Here is a 25,227-nt window from a genome sequence, read left to right on the forward strand (position 1 = left end):
CGGAGCACCCGGAGAAAACCCACGCAGACACAGGGAGAACTTTCTTATAAGCATTAGCACTTTACTGTACATAATTTTGATTATAGTTTTTAATGGATCACTATGTTGCTTGAATGGTTGAAAGATGAATTATGAGTAAATCAGATTTTGTCAGTGGAAATAATTTAGCAGTGTGCAGTCAAATGCTTTTCTTTTGATCCATTGCTTAAGAGGGGGAAAAGCCCCACTTTCTGCTCACTGTAATGTGAACCCTTCTTAGTAATCTTTTCTACTTGTTAACTTGTGTTGATTCACTGGTCATATGAGTAACACGGGCCAATCATCCCATGAAACTGATGATTCTCCTTTCTAGTCATCTACACCACAGTTAACAAATTATACGTTTAATCACAAACTGGGTTAAAAACTGTTGGCTGAAAAAATATTAAGAATGTTTTAAATACCATCACTCTTCCAAGCTAATTACAGTACAAATGACAACTGCCTAAAGCGCTGTACATTCTGGAGAACTGCAGGACTTTTGCAAGATCTTGCTGGTTACTTTGGCATCAGATATACATATCTATCTCTAATCATTGACTGCTATGCATCTCTTGTCAGATTTCTGCTATCCTAACCTATCCTGAAGACATTGACTCCTTTTTGGGATGCAGTTCCATGGACATCAGTTACCCTCTACTAATAAAACCAAGTAGCCTTATTCATGTGAACCTTTATGTTGAGTGGCGGCCATCTATCCAGAGACATTGCAGCTGAGCCTTGTCTTCCAGTGTTTGCGCACACTCACTTTTGAATAGAAGGGGTCACTGACTAGCATTTGAAAGAATGAACTATTATCATTTTTTTTGCTTCTTGCCCCTTTTCTAACCCTGAGACCAATTCTAGCACTGCTACTTCTGCCCTGGTTGAGGTCTGCTGACTCATGAGATTGAACTTCAGTAACATTTTTCTATAATCTATTTTAAAATTATTTTTCACTAACTTTATATCCTCTTGTTCTATTGGCTGACTGACAAAGTAATATTCTTTGTGCCATTTAATACCTTGCAAATGTGAAGTTTCCCCTTAATTATTACCACTCTAGATTGTAGAGTCTAGGTTTCCTGACACCTGCAGAAGTATCTAAACATTGTATAACTAATGTTTAATGTTCTGAGTTTTGTATTTTATTGACCTAACAATACTTCCAAGAATCCAATTTGATTTTCTTCAGCTACAAAACATCTCTTGTGAGCCTTTAGTGACTGATCAGTGACTGCTCCAAGTCTTGTTCCTGCTTCTATTTTTAATGGACATCCATGCATGGAGTAGACATGCCTTGAGTTGCCTGACCATGAGTGTATAGCACATTATTAACTACATCAGTCATTTGTGAGTTCATTCACTTATCTAAATCAACTTGCAACATCCTTATGGCCAACCCTTGTGTTCATTTGCTTTCATCTGCAAATTTGATAATGGTTGTATCTATACTGTTAGATCAACTAAACAGAGTAATCCAAATTATATATGTTTGGATGCCAGAAATAAATTAACTTGTTTATTAAAATTAACAAAGCATAAGTAAGTTTATAGATCTATATGCTTACTAACAGGATATCCATTTGGGTCTTCAAACTACAAATCAGTCCAGGCTAATTCTCAGCTTGAAAATGAGCTTATTTATATACCTAGATGGATGATGCCAGATGAACTGCTGTGAACCAATCAATTCTGAAATTGTCATGTAATCTTTGTCATATGCTACTACACTAGTAGGTGGCAATTGTCACACCACATACGCTCTATTCTCACTAGAATGTAGCTGGTGTTTAATTTCATATCGGTAAAAGATGAGAGAATTTTTCATTATTATAAACATCACACCTTAGCTGAGAAATTACAACTGAAACCAAGACGTTTTGTTTCCAAACTAGCTATAATTCTATGCTCAAACCCTTTGATGCTTCTTAAATTACTTAAAACAGATACCTCCAGCTTACTTGGCTTTGGTGTGCAGAATCCTAATGACCTAATCTAAACCATGTGTTAGCCTCTATCTCTCAGAATACATTCTCATAATAAAAATATATTAATACTGACTTCTACATTGTTAAGCTATTTTTCCTATTATATATTAATCCTACATATAGCTTCAAGATCATTGATAAAAATAATGAATAATAAATGAACCAACACCAACACCGATCCGTTCCTAACTTGAATTCTTCAAATAATAGCTACTCTGTCTACACAAGCTCATCCAACTCCCAATTCAGTGTGGAGTATTAATAGGTTGTTAAATTATGGGGTATCATAGCTGAGCTGCTCTCGCCTACTGTTCACACACATGCACTTTTCAGCATGACTTAGATAGTGATCACATGCATATCTGTTCTTTACTCCCCATCCCTTTACCTAGGAGCTGAGGTCAATGTAACAGTTTGGCTCAGATCATCTAACTTGAGATGGACTGATAATTAAGCCTGAGACTTTCAGGTCTGGATGGCTGCAAATTGAAGCAACAGAAGAGCATCAGCTTCATTCCTAACCATTGATCACTGAAGGCAGCAGCACAGGTAGATAAGGTGGTTAGGAAGGCATATCGGATACTTGCCTTTTTTAGCCGAATACTGATGCAAAGTACTCATTTAGCACCTCATAAGCTGGGGATGTTGGCCGCCTCGAGGACTACTGTGTTGGAGATGCGGTCCTGCCACCTGATGCCAAGGATTCTCCGGAGGCAGTGAAGATGGAATGAATTGAGACGTCGCTCTTGGCTGACAGCTGTCACATAAGGAGATATTAGGATCGATGACCAAAAGCTTGAGTCAAAGTGGCAGATTTTAAGGAGTATCTTAAATGAGGAGAGAGAGGTGAAGTTTTGGGGAGGGAATTTCAGAGCTTAGAGTCTAGACTGTTGAAAGCATGGGTGCCAATGATTGAGTGATTAAAATCGGCAATATGCAAAGAGGCCAGAATTGGAGGACTGCGTAGATTTCTGGTTGCAGGGCTGAAGGAGGTTACTGAGATATGGAGGGGCAAGGCCATGGAGGGATTTGAAAACAAGTTTGAGAATTTTAAAATTGAGGTGCTGCCAGACCAGGAGAACATGGGTGACCAGGACTTGCCATGAATTCGGATAGAGGCAGCAGAATTTTGGGTGAACTGTATGGAGGGTGGAAGATGGGAGGACGTCCAGGAGAACATTGCAGTACTCAAGTCTAGAGATAGCAAAGGCATGGATGAGGGCATCAGTAGCTAGAGCAGGGATGAAGTTGGGTGATGTTACATAGATTGTAATAGGTATTCTTAGTGCGAATATGTGGTTGAGAGCTCATCTCTGGATCTAAGGTTGCGAATAGTCTTGTTCAGCCTCATGTCGTTGCTCGGGTGAGAGATGGAGTCTGGCTACCAAATGAAGTTTGCGGTGGGGTCCGAGGACAATGGTTCCAATCTTCTCGACATTGTGTTGGAGGAAATTTCTGCTCATTCAGTACTGAACATTGGACAAGCAGTCTGACAATTCAAAGACAGTGGAGGGGTCGCGAGAGATGGTGGTGAGGTAGCGCTGGGTTTCGTCAGCATACCTCTGGAACCTGATGTCATGTTTTCAAATGATGTCGCCGGGAGGAAGCATGTAGGAGGTCAAGGGTCAATCCTTGGACCGATTCCAGGGTTAGGGAAGAGAAACCATTGCAGGTCATTGAGTCATAGTCATATAGTTATACAGCACAGAAACAGGCCCTTCCTTCGGCCCATCATGATTTTCTGGCTATGCCTGGATAGATAAGAATGGAACTAGGCCGAGAGCAATCCCACCCAAGTGGATGATAGAGGAGAGGCATTGGATGAGGATGATATGGTCAACCGTGCCAAAGGCTGCACACATGTCGAGAAGGACAATGAGGGATAGTTTACCATGATCACAGCTACTTACAATGACATTTGTGACTTTGAAGGGTGTTTCAATCTGAAATACTCTGCAGATAACTAGAAGCTCTGATGTGCGAATGGCAAGATGCAAATCTGACGTAAGTGAAGCATTTTTGTCAAAGATGAAGACTTTAAAAAAAAAAAGGTCCTGCTTATTGACATACGTATGGGGGCTAGGGAGGGGGAGGAGGTGTTTTATCATAATGCTCTGGCCATCGAGGCTTGATGGGTCAGTTGATTTTTTTTCCTTCCCATCAATTTTGTATGTTTGGTATGTTCTTATTGTTCAGCTACTTGAGGGAAGGGCCAAGCCATTCAATTCAAATACAGAAAGACCGTCCTATTAAGCTACAAAGTCCTTGCATGTGATCCAGTTGACATTGTAGTTTAGTACACCAAGATGCGACTGTTATTTTTCTATTGTTCAAGGCAGGATAGTTAAACCTGTAGCTAATGTACCTATACACTCTTTAATTTGTTTTTGTTCATTTATTTGTTTACTGTTTTATTACATTTATTTGACAGTTTATATCCTAAACCAATCTTCTGCTGCCACCTGAAGTCAACAAAGATCTTGTGTGGGATTGTGATATAAATAGTATGCCAAAGTGCAGGTTGATCTGGTCAATCATTGAACTCACTGCAAATAACCTAGAAATTGGGCAGATAAAGGCACACTCCTTACCATTGGCAACACAGGGTTACCTCCAAGAATGGCCTGAAACATCGAACTTAAGAATCAAATCTAAAACTTGGGCTTTTCAGTTTTGATATGGGGCATCAGAAAGCTGATTTTATTGAAGAATGCAATATAATTCTTTTCTTTTGGGCCTCCTTATCTCGAGAGACAATGGATACGCGCCTGGAGGTGGTCAGTGGTTTGTGAAGCAATATAATTAATGATATGGAAAAGGTAAATCCAGAAAATTACTTTTAAATTAAATTGCAGAAGGAGGACAATAGGCCACAGATTCAAACTATTAAAAGGCACATTTAGGACTGATCTCAAAGTTGTTCACACAAAAAGTGATCAGTACATAGAATGAACTTCTGGGTAGAGTAGTGGAGTGAAGATCCTGCCTCCATTTAATAACCAATTGCATGCTTCAATGGAAGCACTTTAGGACTTTTTTTTGGATCGATGACCTAAGATGGACAGGATTGCCTTCCTCATCCATAAAGATCTTGGAGCTTTGCGTATATAAACCCAAAACTAGTACAGCTTTAACATGGATTTAATATAGAAAAATGTCCAAGCCGGGCTTCATGAAGACGTAAGAGAAATGGATGCTGTGCAGAAGGAAGAGAAATTAGAAGGTGACCTAAAGCTTGGTCAGACAAATAGGTTTTAAGGGAAGGTCTTAAGGGAGCAAGAGAGATACAGAGATAGAGGCATTTAGGAAGGGAATTTTAGTGTGCAACCTAGGTGAGTGAAACATGACCAGTCGTGATGAGGCAAAAAGAGGGATGATGCACAATGACAAGAATATGAGGAACAGAATTTGGTAAGGGGGTTGTGGGGCTGGCAGAGGTTATAGAGATAGGGAGAGGTGAGACAGTGGTCTGTTTAGAGATCAGGGCTGGAAAAATTACATTTGAGGTGCTGAGGGACTGGGAGAAAGTGTAATCAGTAAGGGCACTGGGAATGGATGAGTGGGACTAGTGAAGAATAGGATATGAGCAACGCAGTTTTCAACAAGCTGTAGTTTGGGAAATGGGAGGCTGGCCATAAGAGCATTGGAGTAATTGAGTTTGGCGGTGACAGAGGCAAATATGAGGGTTTCAGCAGTCAGTAAGCTGAGATAGCTGGATGATACGGAAGTAGAAGTAGGCAGTCTTTGTGACAGCAAGGATGAGGGTTGACAGCTTAGCTCAGCCTGAGATAGTGGCTGGCCTGGGAGTTATGATGGGCACCAAAGATGATGGCTGAAATCTTTCCAGTGTTTATCTGGAGGTAGTTGAGATTCATCAAGCCTGAAAGTCACAGAGGAAGTGGTAGTTTGGGAGACCTGGTGGAGCTAAATATCATCGATGTACACATGGCAGCTGAATCCGTCTGCAGATGGTGTTACCCCATGATGACATCTAGATGTGGAGAAAAAGGGACCCTTTCAGAGTTGGGAAGTGAGCCAATTGCTACAGGTGCTAAGCTACATTCTTTTCTTTAGTATTGCAAAGTCTTGCTATTTGCATGAATGAAGTCTCCAAGTAAGATAAATTAGCCAAAGTTTAAAGCCCAGAAGCTCCATTTTTAATAGGACTGTATTTTTCTACTAATGGATAATTTGGTTAATATCATTTACCTGGAATTTTTTCTATTCAAGCATAAATTGGGAGTGAGAGAAGGGCATTCAGCTCACCCTTTCACCCAGATCCATGCAGATATTTTCATAAAGAGCACAGGGAATTATTGCATAATTATGAAAAGTAAGGAAGAAAATTTCCTTATAACATTTAACCAGTTTTAGAGAAAAGGCAATCAAAATGCCAAATCACCTAGGAGAATTCAAAATTAATAGAGCATTTAGAGATCCTAAAAGGATGAAAATCTTTTGTTTGAATTAAAATCTAGTATGTATTTCTAATTTCTATGCAAGTTGTATGCACTAATATTTCTAGCAACAACAAAAATTTAGCAGCATAAAAAATGTGGAACATTAAAGGAAAATTATGGACTAGAGTGCCCATGCCATCCTGAACAGTTACCCAGAAGTGCTGGATGAAAGGAAATTAGCAGCATTCCTTAAATACAATGATGCTGTATTTATCCATAAAACAGTAATGCTGTAGAACAGTAGGTCAAGGATTTTCCTTGTGAGTAATGAATTGAAGTTGGAAAATGGTGTTTTCATCTTGTTCCTGGGGCTCCAGCAGAGCAATGCTAATAACCATCAAGCACAGTTCTTCCCTTTATGCTGCCTGTAGTGTCGTTGGTGAGCCAGGAGTACCTACTCTTGGGACTTGAGGAAAGTTGGATCCTAGGTCCTGTTGCCAATGCTGTGATATTGTCTCTATAAAAGCACTTAGATTCCCCTTTAAGAAAAATTAAAGTAGCCTAATATGAAGAAAGTATATATTTTTAAAAAGTTTATTGTTCCTAATATTCTCAAGACAATGTAAATGCTCCATTTAAATTGGTTGAAAATGGCCACATGGATTTTCTGCTAACGAAATCCTAAGTGGTGCCGACTTTCCTTTTTATTCATTCACTGGGATGTGGGCGTCGCTGGCTAGGCCAACATTTATTGCCCATCCCTAATTGCTCTTGGAAAAAAGTGGTGGTGAGCTGCCTTCTTGAACCGCTGCAGTCCATGTGAGGTAGGGGCACCCACTGTGCTGTTAGGGAGGGAGTTCTAGGATTTTGATCCAGTGACAGTGAAGGAACGACGATATAGTTTCAAGTCAGGATGGTGTGTGACTTGGAGGGGAACTTGCCGGTGATGGTGTTCCCATGCATTTGTTGCCCTTGTCCTTCTAGTTGGTAGGGGTCGCAGGTTTGGAAGGTGCTGTCTAAGGAGCCTTGGTGCATTGCTGCAGTGCATCTTGTAGATGGTACACACTGCTGCCACTGTGCATTGGTGTTGGAGGGAGTGAATGTTTGTGCAGAAGGGGTACCAATCAAGCGGGCTGCTTCGTCCTGGATGTTGTCGAGCTTCTTGAGTGTTGTTGGAGCTGCACCCATCCAGGCAAGTGGAGAGTATTCCATCATACTCCTGACTTGTGCCTTGTAGATGGTGGACAGGCTTTGGGAAGTCAGGAGGTGAGTTACCCGCCTCAGGATTCCTAGCCTCTGACCTGCTCTTGTAGCCACAGCATTTATATGGCTACTCCAGTTCAGTTTCTGGCCAATGGTAACCTCTAGGATGTTGATAGTGGGGGAATCAGCGATCGTAATGCCATTGAATGTCAAGGGGATATGGTTAGGTTCTCTCTTGTTGGAGATGGTCATTGCCTGGCACTTGTGTGGAACGAATGTTACTTGCCACTTATCAGCCCAAGCCTGGATATTGTCTAGGTCTTGCTGCATTTTTATACTGACTGCTTTAGTATCTGAGGAGTTGTGAATGGTGTTGGAACATTCTGCAATCATCAGCGAACGTCCCCACTTCTGACCTTCTGATTGAAGGAAGGTCATTGATGAAGCAGCTGAAGATGGTAGGGCCTAGGATGCTACCCTGAGGAATTCCTGCAATGATGTCCTGGAGCTGAGATGATTGACCTGCAACAACCACAACCATCTTCCTTTGCACTTGGTATGACTCCAACCAGCAGAGAGTTTTCCCCCTGATTCCCATTGACTCCAGTTTTGCTAGGGCTCCTTGATGCCATACTAGGTCAAATGCTGCCTTGATGTCAAGGGCAGTCACTCTCACCTCCACTCTTGAGTTCAGATCTTTTGTCCATGTTTGAACCAAGGCTGCAATGAGGTCAGGAGCTGAGTGGCCCTGGCGGAACCCAAACTGAGCGTAACTGAGCAGGTTATTGTTAAGCAAGTGCCGCTTTATAGCCCTATCAAAATATCCCTTGTATGCATCATGTAGTGTGTTTCAGATTGACATTATGTCTGTTATTGCACAACCAATTGCTGCTTATGGGAAGGGAATTTGCATAGTTTCCTGATGAAATCCTTCGGAAACCTCAGACTGCATGAGATTCTTCGTGTCTCAAAAAGCTGATTTAATAGTTTGCGTGTGTCCTTTTGTGTTTGATAATGGAATTAAATAATTTGCATTTATATATTGTACAACCGAGGTGGGAGCAATGCACTCAATTCAGTCCCACCACTCCACAGGTCACAGTATATTGTTAAAGTTTTCCCATCTAACCAGAGAACAGCCAAATTATACACTTTATTCATCCCCAGATTCCCCAGATGCCCCTCTACATTGCTTTCATAGATCTCCCAAAGCCTTTGACCTCGTCAGCAGACGTGGTCTCTTCAGACTACTAGAAAAGATCGGATGTCCACCAAAGCTACTAAGTATCATCACCTCATTCCATGACAATATGAAAGGCACAATTCAGCATAGCGGCGCCTCATCAGTACCCTTTCCTATCCTGAGTGGCGTGAAACAGGGCTGTGTTCTCGCACCTACACTGTTTGGGATCTTCTTCTCACTGCTGCTCTCACATGCGTTCAAGTCTTCAGAAGAAGGAATTTTCCTCCACACAAGATCAGATGGCAGGTTGTTCAACCTTGCCCGTCTAAGAGCGAAGACCAAAGTACGGAAAGTCCTCATCAGGGAGCTCCTCTTTGCTGACGATGCTGCATTAACATCCCACACAGAAGAATGTCTGCAAAGACTCATCGACAGGATTGCGGCTGCCTGCAACGAATTTGACCTAACCATCAGCCTCAAGAAAACAAACATCATGGGACAGGACGTCAGCAATGCTCCATCCATCAATATCAGTGACCACGATCTGGAAGTGGCCCAAGAGTTCACCTACCTAGGCTCAACTATCACCAGTAACCTGTCTCTCGATGCAGAAATCAACAAGCGCATGGGAAAGGCATCCACTGCTATGTCCAGACTGGCCAAGAGGGTGTGGGTAAATGGCGCACTGACATGGAACACAAAAGTCCGAGTGTTTCAAGCCTGTGTCCTCAGTACCTTGCTCTATGGCAGCGAGGCCTGGACAACGTACGTCAGCCAAGAGCGACATCTCAACTCATTCCATCTTTGCTGCCTCCGGAAAATCCTTGGCATCAGGTGGCAGGACCGTATCTGCAACGCAGAAGTCCTCGAGGCAGCCAACAACCCAAGCACATATACCCTACTGAGCCAGTGGCGCTTGAGATGGCTTGGCCATGTGAGCCGCATGGAAGATGGCAGGATCCCCAAGGACGCATTATACAGTGAGCTCGTCACTGGTATCAGACCCACCGGCTGTCCATGTCTCCGCTTTAAAGACGTCTGCAAACGTGACATGAAGTCCTGTGACATTGACCACAAGTTGTGGGAGTCAGTTGCCAGTGATCGCCAGAGCTGGCGGACAGCCATAAAGGTGGGGCTAAAGAGTGGCGAGTCGAAGAGACTTAACAGTTGGCAGGAAAAGAGACCTAAGTGCAAGGAGAGAGCCAACTATGTAACAGCCCCGACAACCAATTTTTTCAGTAGCACCTGTGGAAGAGTCTGTCACTCTAGAATTGGCCTTTATAACCACTCTAGGCGCTGCTCCACAAACCACTGACCACCTCTCGGCACTTACCCAAAGGAGAGAATAAAATACACCAAACCAGGTATCTTTAAACAACAAGAAATTAACTTGTTAATAAACTAAATCTTAAAAACTGTTGAGATAAATTCATGTCTAAAGACTTTATAACTTCTGTTACGACCGCTCAGGACAAAGCCCCCAATCAGAATATATGATTCTGATTGCGGTGGGAGGAATACATTGTCAGTTCAGTCCTGTCGCTCCACAAGTCGCATCATATATCTTTAAGCTTTACAAATCGAAGAAAGCAGCAGCCAAATTGAAACAATCTAGGAAGCCCCCCCCCCCCCCCCGATGAAGCGAAGCGAACCAAACCAAGTATCTTTAGATATCGACAAATTAACTATTCATTGGAGAAAACTAAAATCTTAAACACTATTCAGATAAACCAATATCTAAAGTTAGCACCGCAGCCTCACAGCTCCAGGAACCCGGGTTCGATTCCGGGTACTGCCTGTGTGGAGTTTGCAAGTTCTCCCTGTGTCTGCGTGGGTTTTCTCCGGGTGCTCCGGTTTCCTCCCACAAGCCAAAAGACTTGCAGGTTGATAGGTAAATTGGCCATTATAAATTGTCACTAGTGTAGGTAGGTGGTAGGGAAATATAGGGACAGGTGGGGATGTTTGGTAGGAATATGGGTAGTGTAGGATTAGTATAAATGGGTGGTTGATGTTCGGCACAGACTCGGTGGGCCGAAGGGCCTGTTTCAGTGCTGTATCTCTAATCTAAAGACCTTATAACTTATTTAAAAATCTAACTCCCGCATTTGCATACATGTACTCAAACTAACAGTCGTTTGTTTTTTAATTAGCTGCCCGAAAAAATAGAAAAAACAATAAAGTCTTTTCAGATTACGGTTCCGGCGAACAATCATCTGATGTAACACAGTCAAAGTTCACTTGCAGTCTTCCAAGGTCCGATGAATCCGAAGAACCTTCCAAAGATAGGAATGCAGCAGTTGTCGTATTAAACTCTTCTTTTCTCCAGTGATGAACACAGCAGATCAATAATTTGTTGTGAAAGAATAAAATCCTTTCATGTTTACTTCTTGAAGGAATTAATTTGGCTTGAAGCTTTTTAGAAGTTTGAGAAAGAAACTACCCAGGGTCTAAATTGACTTAGAGAGAGCTCTCCTATTTCCTTCACGTGCTGGATCAGTCTGTCAACTGAACAACCGGTTTTTTGCTAGCCAGTTTCAAAGTCAAAATGGATACATTGAAGCTCTGTTTTCTCATTCTGTATGGTTATTGCCTGGCAACCAGAATGCACTTTGGCTTACGGTCTCCGGAGCTTGCTGCCTTAAAGATGTACTGATCTTTTCCAGCCTTCAAGGCACACTGCAGTATTTCCTAAGGAGAAAATACACACAGGATCGTGACACCTCCGCCTCAGCGAAATGAAACGCTATTCCCGAAATGCACCTCATTACAATGCAAAAAATAGAAATTGAAAAAACGCTGACATTTTTTTCCCTGCATTATACGCACCATTCACTCTATGAATAATTTACAGCATTCTCTTTATACCATCGCCATCCACATAAGTTAACATGGTTAAATCCGTGACAAAGCGTCAGCCATAACATTATTTTTCCCTGAAATATGTATAACTCTTAGATGATAAGGCTGCAACAACAGACTCCATCTAAAGATTCTAGCATTTCAGTTTTTAAACTTTTCCACAGACGTTAATGGTTTATGGCCAGTGTTATTAATATTTCCCTATAGTCCTGGTGGACATATGCCTCAATATGTTTGAGAGCCAATAAAAGTCCCAATATTTCTTTTTCCACAGGGGAATATTATTTCTGATGACAATTTAGCTTTCTGGAAAAATACCCTACTGGCTTCTCTATGCCCGATCCATTATCTTGCAGTAGGACTCACCAACCCACAGGTCATAGCATCGATCGCTAATTTAAAGGGTTTAGTGAAATTTGGAGCGGCCAACACTGGTTCATTAGTTAGGATTGCCTTTAGCTTCTCAAAAGCTGCCTGGTATTCATCTGACCATACCACTTTGTTTTTCTTTTTTTGTAGCAAGTGGGTTAACGGAGTGGCCACAGTACTAAAGTTTCATACAAATTTCCAGTAAAAACCACACATCCCTTAAAAACCTCATTATTTCCCATTTAGATTGAGGGATAGGGAACTCCATTAAGGCTTGTACCTTTGCCCTTTTTGGTAATACCTGACCTTGTCCCACTATGTGTCCGAGGTAAGTAGGTTACTCTTACCTTTCCGAATTCACTTTTTTCCAAATTTATCACTGAGTCCACGGCTTGTAACTTTTTAAACAGAATTTCTAGCTGGTTTAAGTGTTCTTACCAAGTGTTACCATATTTTAGTACATCATCGAGATATACTACACAGTTGGGAACACTGGCTACCTGATTCATTAATCTTTGAAAAGTGGCTGGGGCATGTTTTAGCCTGAATGGCATCACCCGGCACTAATAAAGACCATCGGGTGTTACAAAAGCTGATGTCTCTTTGGCTCGAGGAGTCGAAGGAACCTGCCAGTATCCCTTTAACAAGTCACTCTTGGTAAGAAACTTAGCACTGCCCACTGTATCGATGCAGTCTTCTAAACGTGGAGGGTGTCTTTGTTACCGCATTGACTTTTCTATAGTCTGTACAAAATCGGGTTGACCCTTCAGGTTTAGGTACTAGAACTACTGGTGAACTCCAGCTACTTTGACTAGGTTCGATCAAATTGTTTTCCAGCATGTACTGGATCTCTGCTCTTACTTGGGCCTGTTTGTCCAGACCCAAGCAGTAAGGATGTTGTTTTAACGGAACGGTTCCCCCTTATATCTACATCAGGTGCTGCTAAGGTTGTGCATCCCAGCTTAAACCGACAAACTCTTTTAAACGTTGTGAAAATTCTGGTTAGATCTTCACGTTGTTTTGCCTCCAGGTGCAAAAGCATTTTGTCTAATTTTCCTAGCCATTCTGTATTCGCTAATCTGATAGGTGTAGGTTCATTCTGAGAATTTCCTAGGCCTGCTTCTGCCTCATCCTCACAATCCTTTTCTTTCTGAGCAGTCCCGATTACCTGACATACCTGTATTGGCTTATCCTTCTCCCTGCGATAATATTACTTGAGCATATTGATGTGACACAACCGGTGGTTCTTCCGGCGATCAGGGGTGTTAGTCAAGTAATCTACCTTACCCACTCTTTTGATCACTCTATGTGGGCCACTGAACCGTGCTTTTAATGGTTCTCCCTGTACGGTAACAACACTAATACGTCATCCCCTGGTTGAAAATCATGGGCTTTTGCATCCTTGTCTGCCCATTTTTTCATATTGGCTTGGGATGCTTTAAGGTGTTCCTGAGCTACACCGCAAGCTTTTCTCGAGCCTTTCCCGGAACAAAGATACATAGTCCAATATCGAAGATTCATTCTTTTGTTCCAAGAATCTGTCTTTTATAAGTCTTGGAGGACCTCTTACTTCATGTCCCTAAACCAATTCGAAAGGACTGAAGCCTGTAGACTCGTTTGGTGAGTCTCTGGTGGCCAGTCAGTCTGACCTCGGTGGTGAGTAAATTGCTAGAATCAATTCTGAGGGACAGGATAAACTGACACTTAAAAAGGCACGGATTAATCAGGGATAGTCAGCATGGATTTGTTAGGGGAAGGTCATGTTTTACGAACTTAATTGAGTTTTTTCAGAAAGTAACAGGGAGGATTGATGAGGGTAGTGCAGTAGATGGGGACTACGTGGATTTTAGTTAGGCATTTGACAAGGTCCCGCAAGGCAGACTGGTCAGTAAAACGAAAGCCCATGGGATACAGGGGAATGTGGCAGGTTGGATCCAAAATTGGCTCTGGGACAGGAAACAAAGTATAATGGTCGACAGATGTTTTTGCGAATGGAAAGTTGTTTCGAGTAGCGTTCCACAGGGCTCAGTGTTGGGTCCCTTGCTGTTTGTGGTATATATTAATGATTTGGACTTAAATGTGGGAGGCATGATCGGGAAATTTGCTGATGACACAAAAATTGGTCGTGTAGTTGATAGTGAAGAGGATAGCTGTCGACTCTAGAGTGATATCAATGGTTTGGTTGAGTGGGCGGGAAAGTGGCAAATGGAATTCAGTCCAGAGAATTGTGAGATAATGCATTTGGGGAGGGCAAATAAAGCAAGGGAATACAGAATAAACGGGAGGATATTGAGAGGGTAGAAGAAGTGAGAGACCTTGGAGTGTATGTCCACAGGTCCCTGAAGGTGGCAGAACAGGTAGATAAGAGTGGTGAAGAAGGCATATGGATTGCTTTCCTTTATTGGCCAAGAAATAGAATACAAAAGCAGGGATGTGATCCTGGAACTATATAAAATGCTGGATAGGCCACAGCTGGAAAATTGCGTACAGTTCTGGTCACCACATTACAGAAAGTATAATTTACTTTGGAGAGAATACAGAGGAGATTTACAAGAATGTTGCCAGGGCTTGAAAGTTGCAGCTATGAAGAAAAATTGGATAAGCGAGGGTTGTTTTTCCCTGGAACTGAGGAAGCTGACGTGAGACTTAATTATGTGGGGGCGAGATAGATAGCCTCCTTCTCTGCCGTAATTGTTCTATGGTTCTAAATAGAAGAAAGTCTAGTCCTTTATCCCAGTCATATGGCTATTCGTGACAGTATGTTCTAATCATTGTTTTGAGAGTTGGGTGAAATCTCTCTAAAGCACCCTGTGACAGTGGGTGATATGCTGAAGATTTCAACTGTCTAATCCCCAAATTGCCCATGACTTCTTGAAATATCCTAGACATGGAATTAGAACCTTGATCTGATTGAAGTTCAAGTGGTAACCCATATCTCATAAAGAACTGGGTTAACTTTGCGACAACTATTCTAGCAGTAATTGTCCTCAAAGGAATGGCCTCTGGGAATCGAGTAGCCATATCCATGATAGTAAGTATGTATTGATGTCCTGCTTTTGTTTTTGACAAGGGTCCTACACAGTCTACTAATACCCTGCTAAATGGATCCTCAAACTGGTATGGGAACTAGTGGTGCCGATTTTATGGTAGGTTGTGGTTTTCCCACCATTTGACGTGTATGGCATGTCCTAAAAAATTGTGTCTCATCCTTTGTAAGGCCTGGCCAGTAATAACGTTGGCTGATACATGATTTGGTCTTCCGAATTCCCCTATGTCCTGCAAAAGGAATGTCGTGTGCTAACCTTAATAATCCTTGGCGATATTTAGATGGTACCGCTATCTGTTGGACAACTGTCCAGTCTTCGTCAGCAGGTCCATGAGGCGGTCTCAATTTCCTCCTCAAAACCCCGTTTGCCATATAATAGCCTTCCGGAACTCCTTTCGCCTTAGCTTCTGTCAGAGCCGTCTGTGCCATTCAGTATATCTCTGGATCAGCTTGCTGTGCTGCAATGATAGACGATTTGGTGAACATCTCATTTGGATTATCTAAATCCCCAAATAAGGTTTCAGATACTTGGCTAGCTGTTTGTTTGCACCTCTTTTACCTGTAACAATGGATGTTGTTTAGCCATTGCTCGGGTGACTACACACGCAGGAAATATTCAAAGAACAAAGAACAGTGCAGCAATGGAACAGGCCATTCGGCCCTCCAAGCCTGCGCCGATCTTGATGCCTGCCTAAACTAAATCCTTCTGCACTTCCGGGGACCGTATCCCTCTATTCCCATCCTATTCATGTATTTGTCAAGATGCCTCTTAAACGTCGCTATCGCACTTGCTTCCTCCAGGCACTCACCACCCTCTGTGTAAAGAACTTGCCTCGCACATCCCCTTTAACTTTGCCCCTCGCACCTTAAACCTATGTCCCCTAGTAGCTGACTCTTCCACCCTGGGAAAAAGCTTCTGACTGTCCACTCTGTCCATGCTGCTCATAACTTTGTAAACCTCTATCATGTCGCCCCTCCACCTCTGTTGTTCCAGTGAAAACAATCCGAGTTTTTCCAACCTCTCCTCATAGCTAATGCCCTCCAGACCAGGCAACATCCTGGTAAACCTCTTCTATACTCTCTCCAAAGCCTCCACGTCCTTCTGGTCGTGTGGCGACCAGAATTGCACGCAATATTCTAAGTGTGGCCTAACTAAAGTTCTGTATAGCTGCAGCATGACTTGCCAATTTTTATGCTCTATGCCCCGACCAATGAAGGCAAGCATGCCGAATGCCTTCTTGACTACCTTATCCACCTGCGTTGCCACTTTCAGTAACCTGTGGACCTGTACGCCCAGATCTCTCTGCCTGTCAATACTCCTAAGGGTTCTGCCATTTACTGTATACTTCCCACCTGCATTAGACCTTCCAAAATGCATTACCTCACACTTGTCCGAATCAAACTCCATCTGCCATTTCTCCGCCCAAGTCTCCAAACGATCTGTATCCTCTGACAATCCTCATCACTATCCGCAACTCCACCAACCTTTGTGTCGTCCGCAAACTTACTAATCAGACCAGCTACATTTTCCTCCAAATCATTTATATATACTACAAAGAGCAAAGGTCCCAGCACTGATCCCTGCGGAACACCACTAGTCACATTCTTCCATTCAGAAAAGCACCCTTCCACTGCTACCCTCTATCTTCTATGACTGAGCCAGTTCTGTATCCATCTTGCCAGCTCACCTCTGATCCCGTGTGACTTTGTACCAGTCTGCCACGAGGGACCTTGTCAAAGGCTTTACTGAAGTCCATATAGATAACATCCACTGCCCTTCCTTCATCAATCATCTCTGTCACTTCCTCAAAAAACTCAATCAAATTAGTGAGACACAACCTCCCCTTCACAAAACCATGCTGCCTCTCGCTAATAAGTTCGTTTGTTTCCAAATGGGAGTAAACCCTGTCCCGAAGAATCCTCTCTAATAATTTCCCTACCACTGACATAAGGCTCACCGGCCTATAATTTACCTTAAAACTTATGGAATTATGGTCACTGTTCCCAAAATGCTCCCCTACTGAAACTTCGACCACCTGGCCGGGCTGATTCCCCAATACCAGGTCCAGTACAGCCCCATCCCTAGTTGGACTGTCTACATATCTATTCCCGGAACTTGTTCCTGTACTTGCTCTGTTTTCTTAATTTCACTTGTTACCTCTGTAATTTTAGGAGAAAGTGATACTTTTGATCCAGCCAAATCATTTCCTAGGAGTAGATCAATTCCCTCTGTGGACAACTCCTACAGTTGTTATCCCAGATATTAAGTCACACTCTAGTTGTACTTTATATATAGGTATGGGTATATACTCCCCGCCAATTCCATTAACTAAAACTTTAGCGTTCAAGGCGCTCTCTGATGGAAACCTTATATCTTTCCCTAGCAAGAGAGTTTGGGTTGCTCCTGTGTCCCTGAGTATAATGATAGGTTTTCCTGCCTCACTTACAGGATATGGAGTTACTCTCCCTTTTGACAAAAATTCATTATAACTCTCGGGTATTTTATTCTTAACCTCTACACTCCTTTTAGTTTTAGTATCTGGTTTTACAACTGTTGTTAAAGCTATAGCCTGGTCTGCTGTACTCAGTCTTTTCCTCTGTACTAGCTTTGCGTACCCCAGCAAGTCCTAAGGGTTTACCTCACAATTTCCAGCAAGCTGAACAGAGATGACCCATTTGGTGTCAATGATAACACTTTGGCTTACGAAGCTCACTTCTACCCTCAACACCTTCCTTTCTGACCTGAGGAGGTGATACTGGAGCATTCCCAGCCGAGCGAGCCCCCAATTAAATATATATGTGTTGACCATTCGGAACAAAGCCCCCAATCACAATATATGCTTCTGATTGCGGTGGGAGCAATGCACTGTCAATTTAGTCCCGTCGATCCAGAGATCGCATCATATATCTTTTAAGCTGTACAAATCGAATAAAACAGCAGCCAAATTTAAACAATCCAGTAAACCACACCCCCCCCCCCCCCCCCCAGTGAAGCGAACCAAACCAGGTATCTTTAGAGATCAACAAATTTAACTATTTATTAGAGAAAACTAAAATCTTAAATACTACTAAGATAAACCAATATCTAAAGACCTTATAACTTATTTAAAAATCTAACTCCCGCATTCGCATACATGTACTAAAACTAACAGTAGTTTGTTTTTTAATTAGCTGCCCGAAAAAATAGAAAAAACAATAAAGTCTTTGCAGATTACGCTTCCGGTGAACAGTCTTCTGATGCAACACAGTCAAAGTTCACTTGCAGTCTTTCAAGGTCCGATGAATCAGAAGAACCTTCTAAAGATAGGAATGCAGCAGTTCAGTTCAGCAATTGTCGTGTTAAACTCTTCTTTTCTCCAGTGATGAACACAGCAGATCAATAATTTGTTGTGAAAGAATAAAATACTTTCATATTTACTTCTTGAAGGAATTAATTTGGCTTGAAGCTTTTTATAAGTTTGAGAAACTACCTAGGGTCTAAGTTGACTTAGAGAGAGCTCTCCTGTTTCCTTCACGTGCTGGATCAGTCTGTCAACTGAACAACCCAGTTTTTTGCCAGCCAGTTTCAAAGTCAAAATGGATACATTGAAGCTCTGTTCTCTCACTTTGTATGGTTGTTGCCTGGCAACCAGAAAGCACTTTGGTTTACAGTCTCCGGAGCTTGCTGCCTTAACGATATACTGATCTTTTCCAGCCTTGAAGGCATTCCGCAATATTTCCTGAGGAGAAAAAAAAACACAGGATCGTGACCGTTCTTATTTATCCTAACCCCACCCCCACCACCCCCAATGCACACACACATGCATTCAAAAACTATTGGTTAACCAGTTTAAAAAAAAAAAAATGGGGTTCCTTAGGAATAAAATAAGTAGCTGGGTTGTAAGTCCTGGTGGGTTTCGTTCCCGGTTGATGAGGTGTCCCAGAATTGAATCGTCAGATGCCACTTGAAGTCTCCAGGCAAATTTGATGAAACAGTCTTTAATATATAGGCATTCAAAGTATTTCGGCTGTAGCAGGCGTCACACAGTTCTTTCAATGAGGAGCATTCATTTTCAAACTGACAGTCCTTCGGCAAATACTTCACTAAGAATTCCAGCAAACACAAACAGGCAATAGAGAGAGTTACTTCTGTAGCAAACTCCTCTTCTTAGAGTTTTGAAGTAAAACAGAATTTACTGCATCCAACAACGAAAATGTTCTTTCCAGGGTTTTTTCCTTCTTGGGCAAACACAGTCTGAGCCCAATGTAGATTTTCTCTCCTGAGATATAGACAACCTCTTTTCAGTAAGCACGTCTCCTGCTGTTACCTAGGAAACAGGCTGGCTGTGGCACTGTTCTCAATGAATCTAAAAAAACCTTCTGGCTGTCTTAAAGATGCACTGTTTTTAAACAGAGGAGAAAATAATAGTTCGGTGACAGTATCACCATATCAGGTCCTCAAAATATTCCAAAGCACTTTACAATCAGTGGATTATTTTGTGAAGCACAGTCACTAATAATGTGTAAACTTATTCAGCAAGGGCATTAAGTGGGGTAGATAGAATTAAGATACTGGTCAGCTATGAATAAATGGCTGCAGGCTCGAGGGACTAATTGTTCCTATGTTTCTTTGACACATGTGGCAGGCAATTTGTGCATAGTAAGATCCCACAAACATCAAAATAATGAATGACCAGGTAACCTGTATTTTGGTAGCGTTGGTTTAGGGCGTAATCTTGGCTGGGACACGTGCAGAGATCCCTGCTCCTCTTCACATAATGTCTTGTATCTTCCTGAGCAAGCAGAGGGGGTTTCGATATGATGTCTCATCCAACAATTACGACCTAAGAAATTGCAGCACTCGCAGTAGGTACTGAAATGTCAGCCTAAATTGTGTGCATAATTCCATTGTGGAGCTTGAACCCACAATCTTCTGCCTGAGGTGAGAGTGCTACTAACTGAGCCAAGCGGATACTTAACTGAATGGTTCAGTGTATCTGATATTTGTCAGCAACCACTTCTGGCTGTAACTCTTATTTGTTATAATGCCATTATCTTACTAACATAAAATTATATTAAAATTCAAATGAATTTCCATACCAAGTGCAGCATAATAGTTTTGGAGACTTCAGTGTGGGTTTGAAGGGTAACGAGAGGAGGAATTTAATGGCTTTGAATTTGCATTAGCTATATTTTGCTGCCCTGATAATTGAATAACGCTACTGATGTTTGTATGAGCACTAAATGAACTGCACGTTTAAAAAAAAATTCTTAATGAATCGTCTATTTTGTACTTGGTAAAAATCCAGATTAGATATTGTTAGCCATCATTCTTGATGGGGCTACTTTAGCAGTCTTTTTTTTTTTATTTCATGGAATGTGGGCATTGCTGGCAAGGCCAGCATTTGTTGCCCATTCCTAGTTGTCCTTGAGAAGGTGGTGGTGAGCCGCCACCTTGAACCGCTACTGTCCATCTGGCATAGGTACACCCACAGTGCTGTTAGGAAGGGAGTACCAGGTTTTTGACCCAGCAACAGTGAAGGAACAGTGTTCCAAGTCAGGATGGTTTGTGGCTTGGAGGGGAACTAGCAGATGGTGGTGTTCCCTTCGAACACCTTCGAGGTGGTAGAGGTCGTGCGTTTGGAAGGTGCTGTCGAAGGAGGTGTGTTGAGTTGCTGCAGTACATATTGTATATGGTACACACTGCTCTCACTGTGCGCCGGTGGTGGAGGGAGTGAATGTTGAAGGTGGTGGATGGGTGCTGATCAAGCAGTCTGCTCTGTCCTATTGTATGAAAGTAGCATAAGATGGAGTGACATTTTCTAACCTCAGTTTATGCATCTGCAAGAGAGTTAAGGAAGAGGAAGGCATTCAGCCCATCTTTGATAACCTATCTCCAATTATCCTAATGTCCTCCTAAATATAAATTCTAGATGCATAAACTGAGGTTAGAAAATGTTGAGGTTAGAAACAAGCCATTTAAACTATATTCAACTGAGTCCATGGCTTTACAAATCCCAGCTCCTTCATCTTTTTGTGTTTTTTGAATAAAGCTTAATCTACAGTGTTGTCTTCGCCAAACTTGATTTTTTTCTGTCTGTAAAATGGATAAGGACATACAAGTTAAATATTTATTAATCTTTTCCCTATTAGTTCTTTTTGTGGGACAAGAATTCTGATTTTGTCTAGATGTTTGAACATTATTGTTTATAAAACTTCCTCGTTTTTTTTTTCAAACTGTCTGATATTAGAAAGTTATTCGATTGTTGAGAAAAGCTTACTGAGTCTTTTATTTTCTCTCTCCCCAAACAATACAATGCAGCATTGCAATGCAGAAGATTAATCCAAATGCTTATGCAGTATGTTAATTAAACAGAGTATTTTCTGTTTTTTTTGGGTGGGAGCAGCATTACTACAAAGGTGTTCTTGATTTAAACCAAATCTGTAATGGGCCTTTGTTTATAATTCTCAACGTGCTACGGCTACAAACAGTCTAACACTTTTATAAGTTAATCCATTGTTAGAAGCTGACCACAGGCACAACAGATAATTAACTTCTGTAGACAGTTGTGAAGAACAGTCGGCAGAAACCTGAAGGGGATCTGTTGAGGCAAGAGGATCACAACGTCAACTTGGGAGATGAGGTGGGGGTGGCAAAATCAAAAGGGAAATATGAAAGCCATTTTCTGTATATACTTATGAACTGATAACCTGACCCAAAGCACTTCACAGCCAATTAATTATTTTCTGAAGTGTGGTCACAGTTGGGATGGAGGGAAATGTGGCAGCCAGTTTGCGCACAGCAAGGTCCCACAAACAGCAATGAGATAAATAATCAATAAAGCTGTTTATTTTAGTTATGTTCCTTGAGGGATAAATATTGGCAAGGACATCTGGAGAACTCCCATGCTCTTTTTGGCATAGTGCCTGGGATCTTTTAAGTCCACCTGAGAGGACAGGTGGGACTTCATCATCTCATCTGAAAGACAGCACCTCCAACAGTGCAGCGCACTCTCAGTATTGCATTAAAGTGTTAGTCAATATTACATGCTTAAGTCCTGGTCTCAAAAGTAGAATTGCATGATGATGCATTACACTTAAAGCTTTAAACATGGAGAAACAAAATCTAATCCTTTGTACTTTCCTGAAGCTTTGAACCTCTGAAGCCATTGTTTCAGCTCTAATGCTGCACTTTTTGGTGGGCACTCTTTTTAGTAGTTACACTGTATTCATTATTTCAGTTCATCCTGAAGGGAACTGAATCATACTGGCTTAACCAAAATTAATGTGCACAGTTTTTGAAATAACTTTCTTATGCATGATAAAGACCATGAAGATGAACCTGCTGGTTTTCACTGTCTTGTCTCTGAGCTCCTATAGACCTCTGTCTTTCACAGTCTGAACCTCCTGCAGTGAGCACACAGTTCGATCAATAACTCAATATCTTTTTTCATGCAGTAATTATCTGTGTGATATTACATGGATACTGCATTTCTTTATTACCCCAAAGATAAAAGGCTTTTTCTGTCAACTGCAGATCCTTTTGATTTTAAACAAAAGTTTAAAAAACAAACTTTGTATCTGAATTAAAATAAACTACAGTAAAATATTTGATTCGATACATTACAACATATTAAACTGGTTTAATAAATTTAATTGTAATTTTCATATTGTGAAGAAGCATTGGAACATTATGCTGATTCAAATTATGGAGGAAATTTCTAAAAGTGTTGAAAAGGATTGAATAAACTGTTAGTATCTTGACAAATCTGAATACAATATCCAACAATTCAGTTCAAAACATGGAGTAGAATGGGTGGTATTTAGCATGTTTTTAATACCTTGATCCCTTTGTTGTTTCTAGCCTCATTTTTCCCTCCATGCCCTATTTTCTTTACTTTTAGATGGAGGTTCTGCAAGAATCAAGGATGATGATTCCAGATTGTCAGCGTCGATTGGCAACTGCCCACAGTGACCTTGCACAACTATTGGTGAGTCGGCATTATTTTCAGTTTGGCAAGTTCTAAGTACATGGAGCCTCTTTCTATATCCATATGTATTGGGTTGAGGAGTAGATAGTACCTCATTTTTAAACAATTTATTCATTGTAAATTCATACAATTCACATTAGATATCTGAAATCATGTTAAACAAGTATGTGGTGTGAAGTGATTGGTCTGGAGTTTTTCGAGTAAACTGATATGTTATCTACAAAATTCAACTTTTTATTTATTTGTTCATGGGATGTGGGCACCACTAGCAAGGTCAGCATTTATTACCATTGAGCTGCCATCTTAAACCACTGCAGTCCATGTGGTGTAGGTTCACCCACAGTGCTGTTAGGAAGGGAGTTCAAGGATTTTGATCCAGTGACAATGAAGGAACAGTGATTATATTTCAAAGTCAGTATGGTGTGTGACTTGGAGATGGTGTCTGATGCCCTCCACTTCCTAGGTGGTAGAAGTTGTGGGCTTGGGAGGTGCTGTCAAAGAAGCCTTGGCAAAATGCTGCACTGCATCTTGTAGATGATAAACACTGCAGTCACAGTGTGTCAGTGATAGAGGGTGTGAATTTTTAAGGTAGTGGATAGGGTGCCAATCAAGCTGGTTGCTTTTTTCTGGATGGTGTCGAGCTTCTTGAGTGTTGGAGCTGCACTCATCCAGGCAAGTGGAGAGTATTCCATCACGCTCCTGACTTGTGTCCTGTCAATGATGAAGTTTTTGGAAGTCAGGAGATTTGCCACTCGCAGCAGAATACCCAGCCTCTGACCTGTTCTTATAATCACAGTATTTATGTGAGTGGTCCAGTTAGGTTTCTGGTCAATGGTGACCCCAGCCCCAGGATTTTGATGGCTGGAGATTCAGCAACCATTGAATATGAAGGGGAGGTGTTTAGACTCTCTTTTGTTGGAGATGGTCATTGCCTGGCACTTATGTATGTGTTTTTTTTTTGTGGTGTGCATATAACATAGAACAAAGAACAAAGAAAATTACAGCACAGGAACAGGCCCTTCGGCCCTCCAAGCCTGCGCCGATCCAGATCCTCTATCTAAACATGTCGCCTATTTTCTAAGGGTCTGTATCTCTTTTCTTCCTGCCCATTCATGTATCTGTCTAGATACATCTTAAAAGACGCCATCGTGCCCGCATCTACCACCTCCGCTGGCAACGCGTTCCAGGCACCCACCACCCTCTGCGTAAAGAACTTTCCACGCATATCCCCCCTAAACTTTTCCCCTTTCACTTTGAACTCGTGTCCTCTAGTAATTGAATCCCCCACTCTGGGGGAAAAAGCCTCTTGCTATCCACCCTGTCTATACCTCTCATGATTTTGTACACCTCAATCAGGTCCCCCCTCAACCTCCGTCTTTCTAATGAAAATAATCCTAATCTACTCAACCTCTCTTCATAGCTAGCGCCCTCCATACCAGGCAACATCCTGGTGAACCTCCTCTGCACCCTCTCCAAAGCATCCACATCCTTTTGGTAATGTGGCGACCAGAACTGCACGCAGTATTCCAAATGTGGCCGAACCAAAGTCCTATACAACTGTAACATGACCTGCCAAATCTTGTACTCAATACCCCGTCCGATGAAGGAAAGCATGCCGTATGCCTTCTTGACCACTCTATTTACCTGCGTTGCCACCTTCAGGGAACAGTGGACCTGAACACCCAAATCTCTCTGGACATCAATTTTCCCCAGGACTTTTCCATTTACTGTATAGTTCACTCTTGAATTGGATCTTCCAAAATGCATCACCTCGCATTTGCCCTGATTGAACTCCATCTGCCATTTCTCTGCCCAACTCTCCAATCTATCTATATTCTGCTGTATTCTCTGACAGTCCCCTTCACTATCTGCTACTCCACCAATCTTAGTGTCATCTGCAAACTTGCTAATCAGTCCACCTATACTTTCCTCCAAATCATTAATGTATATCACAAACAACAGTGGTCCCAGCACGGATCCCTGTGGAACACCACTGGTCACACGTCTCCATTTTGAGAAACTCCCTTCTACTGCTACTCTCTGTCTCCTGTTGCCCAGCCAGTTCTTTATCCATCAAGCTAGTACATCTTGGACCCCATGCGCCTTCACTTTCTCCATCAGCCTGCCATGGGGAACCTTATCAAAAAGCCTTACTGAAGTCCATGTATATGACATCGACAGCCCTTCC

At 41.9% G+C, this 25,227-nt stretch overlaps 1 protein-coding gene across 1 annotated transcript in view; it reads left to right on the plus strand.

Annotated features, from left to right (window-relative positions):
* tbca (tubulin cofactor a) overlaps positions 1-25,227 on the plus strand; it is a 95,259-nt gene that overhangs the window by 59,705 nt on the left and 10,327 nt on the right. The window contains exon 3 of the mRNA XM_068029478.1: positions 22,953-23,039. Coding sequence (XP_067885579.1) covers positions 22,953-23,039 — 87 coding nt within the window. The remainder of the gene's footprint in view (positions 1-22,952; positions 23,040-25,227) is intronic.

This window comes from Heterodontus francisci, chromosome 4 (genome assembly GCF_036365525.1).
Source record: "Heterodontus francisci isolate sHetFra1 chromosome 4, sHetFra1.hap1, whole genome shotgun sequence".
NCBI lineage: Eukaryota > Metazoa > Chordata > Chondrichthyes > Heterodontiformes > Heterodontidae > Heterodontus > Heterodontus francisci.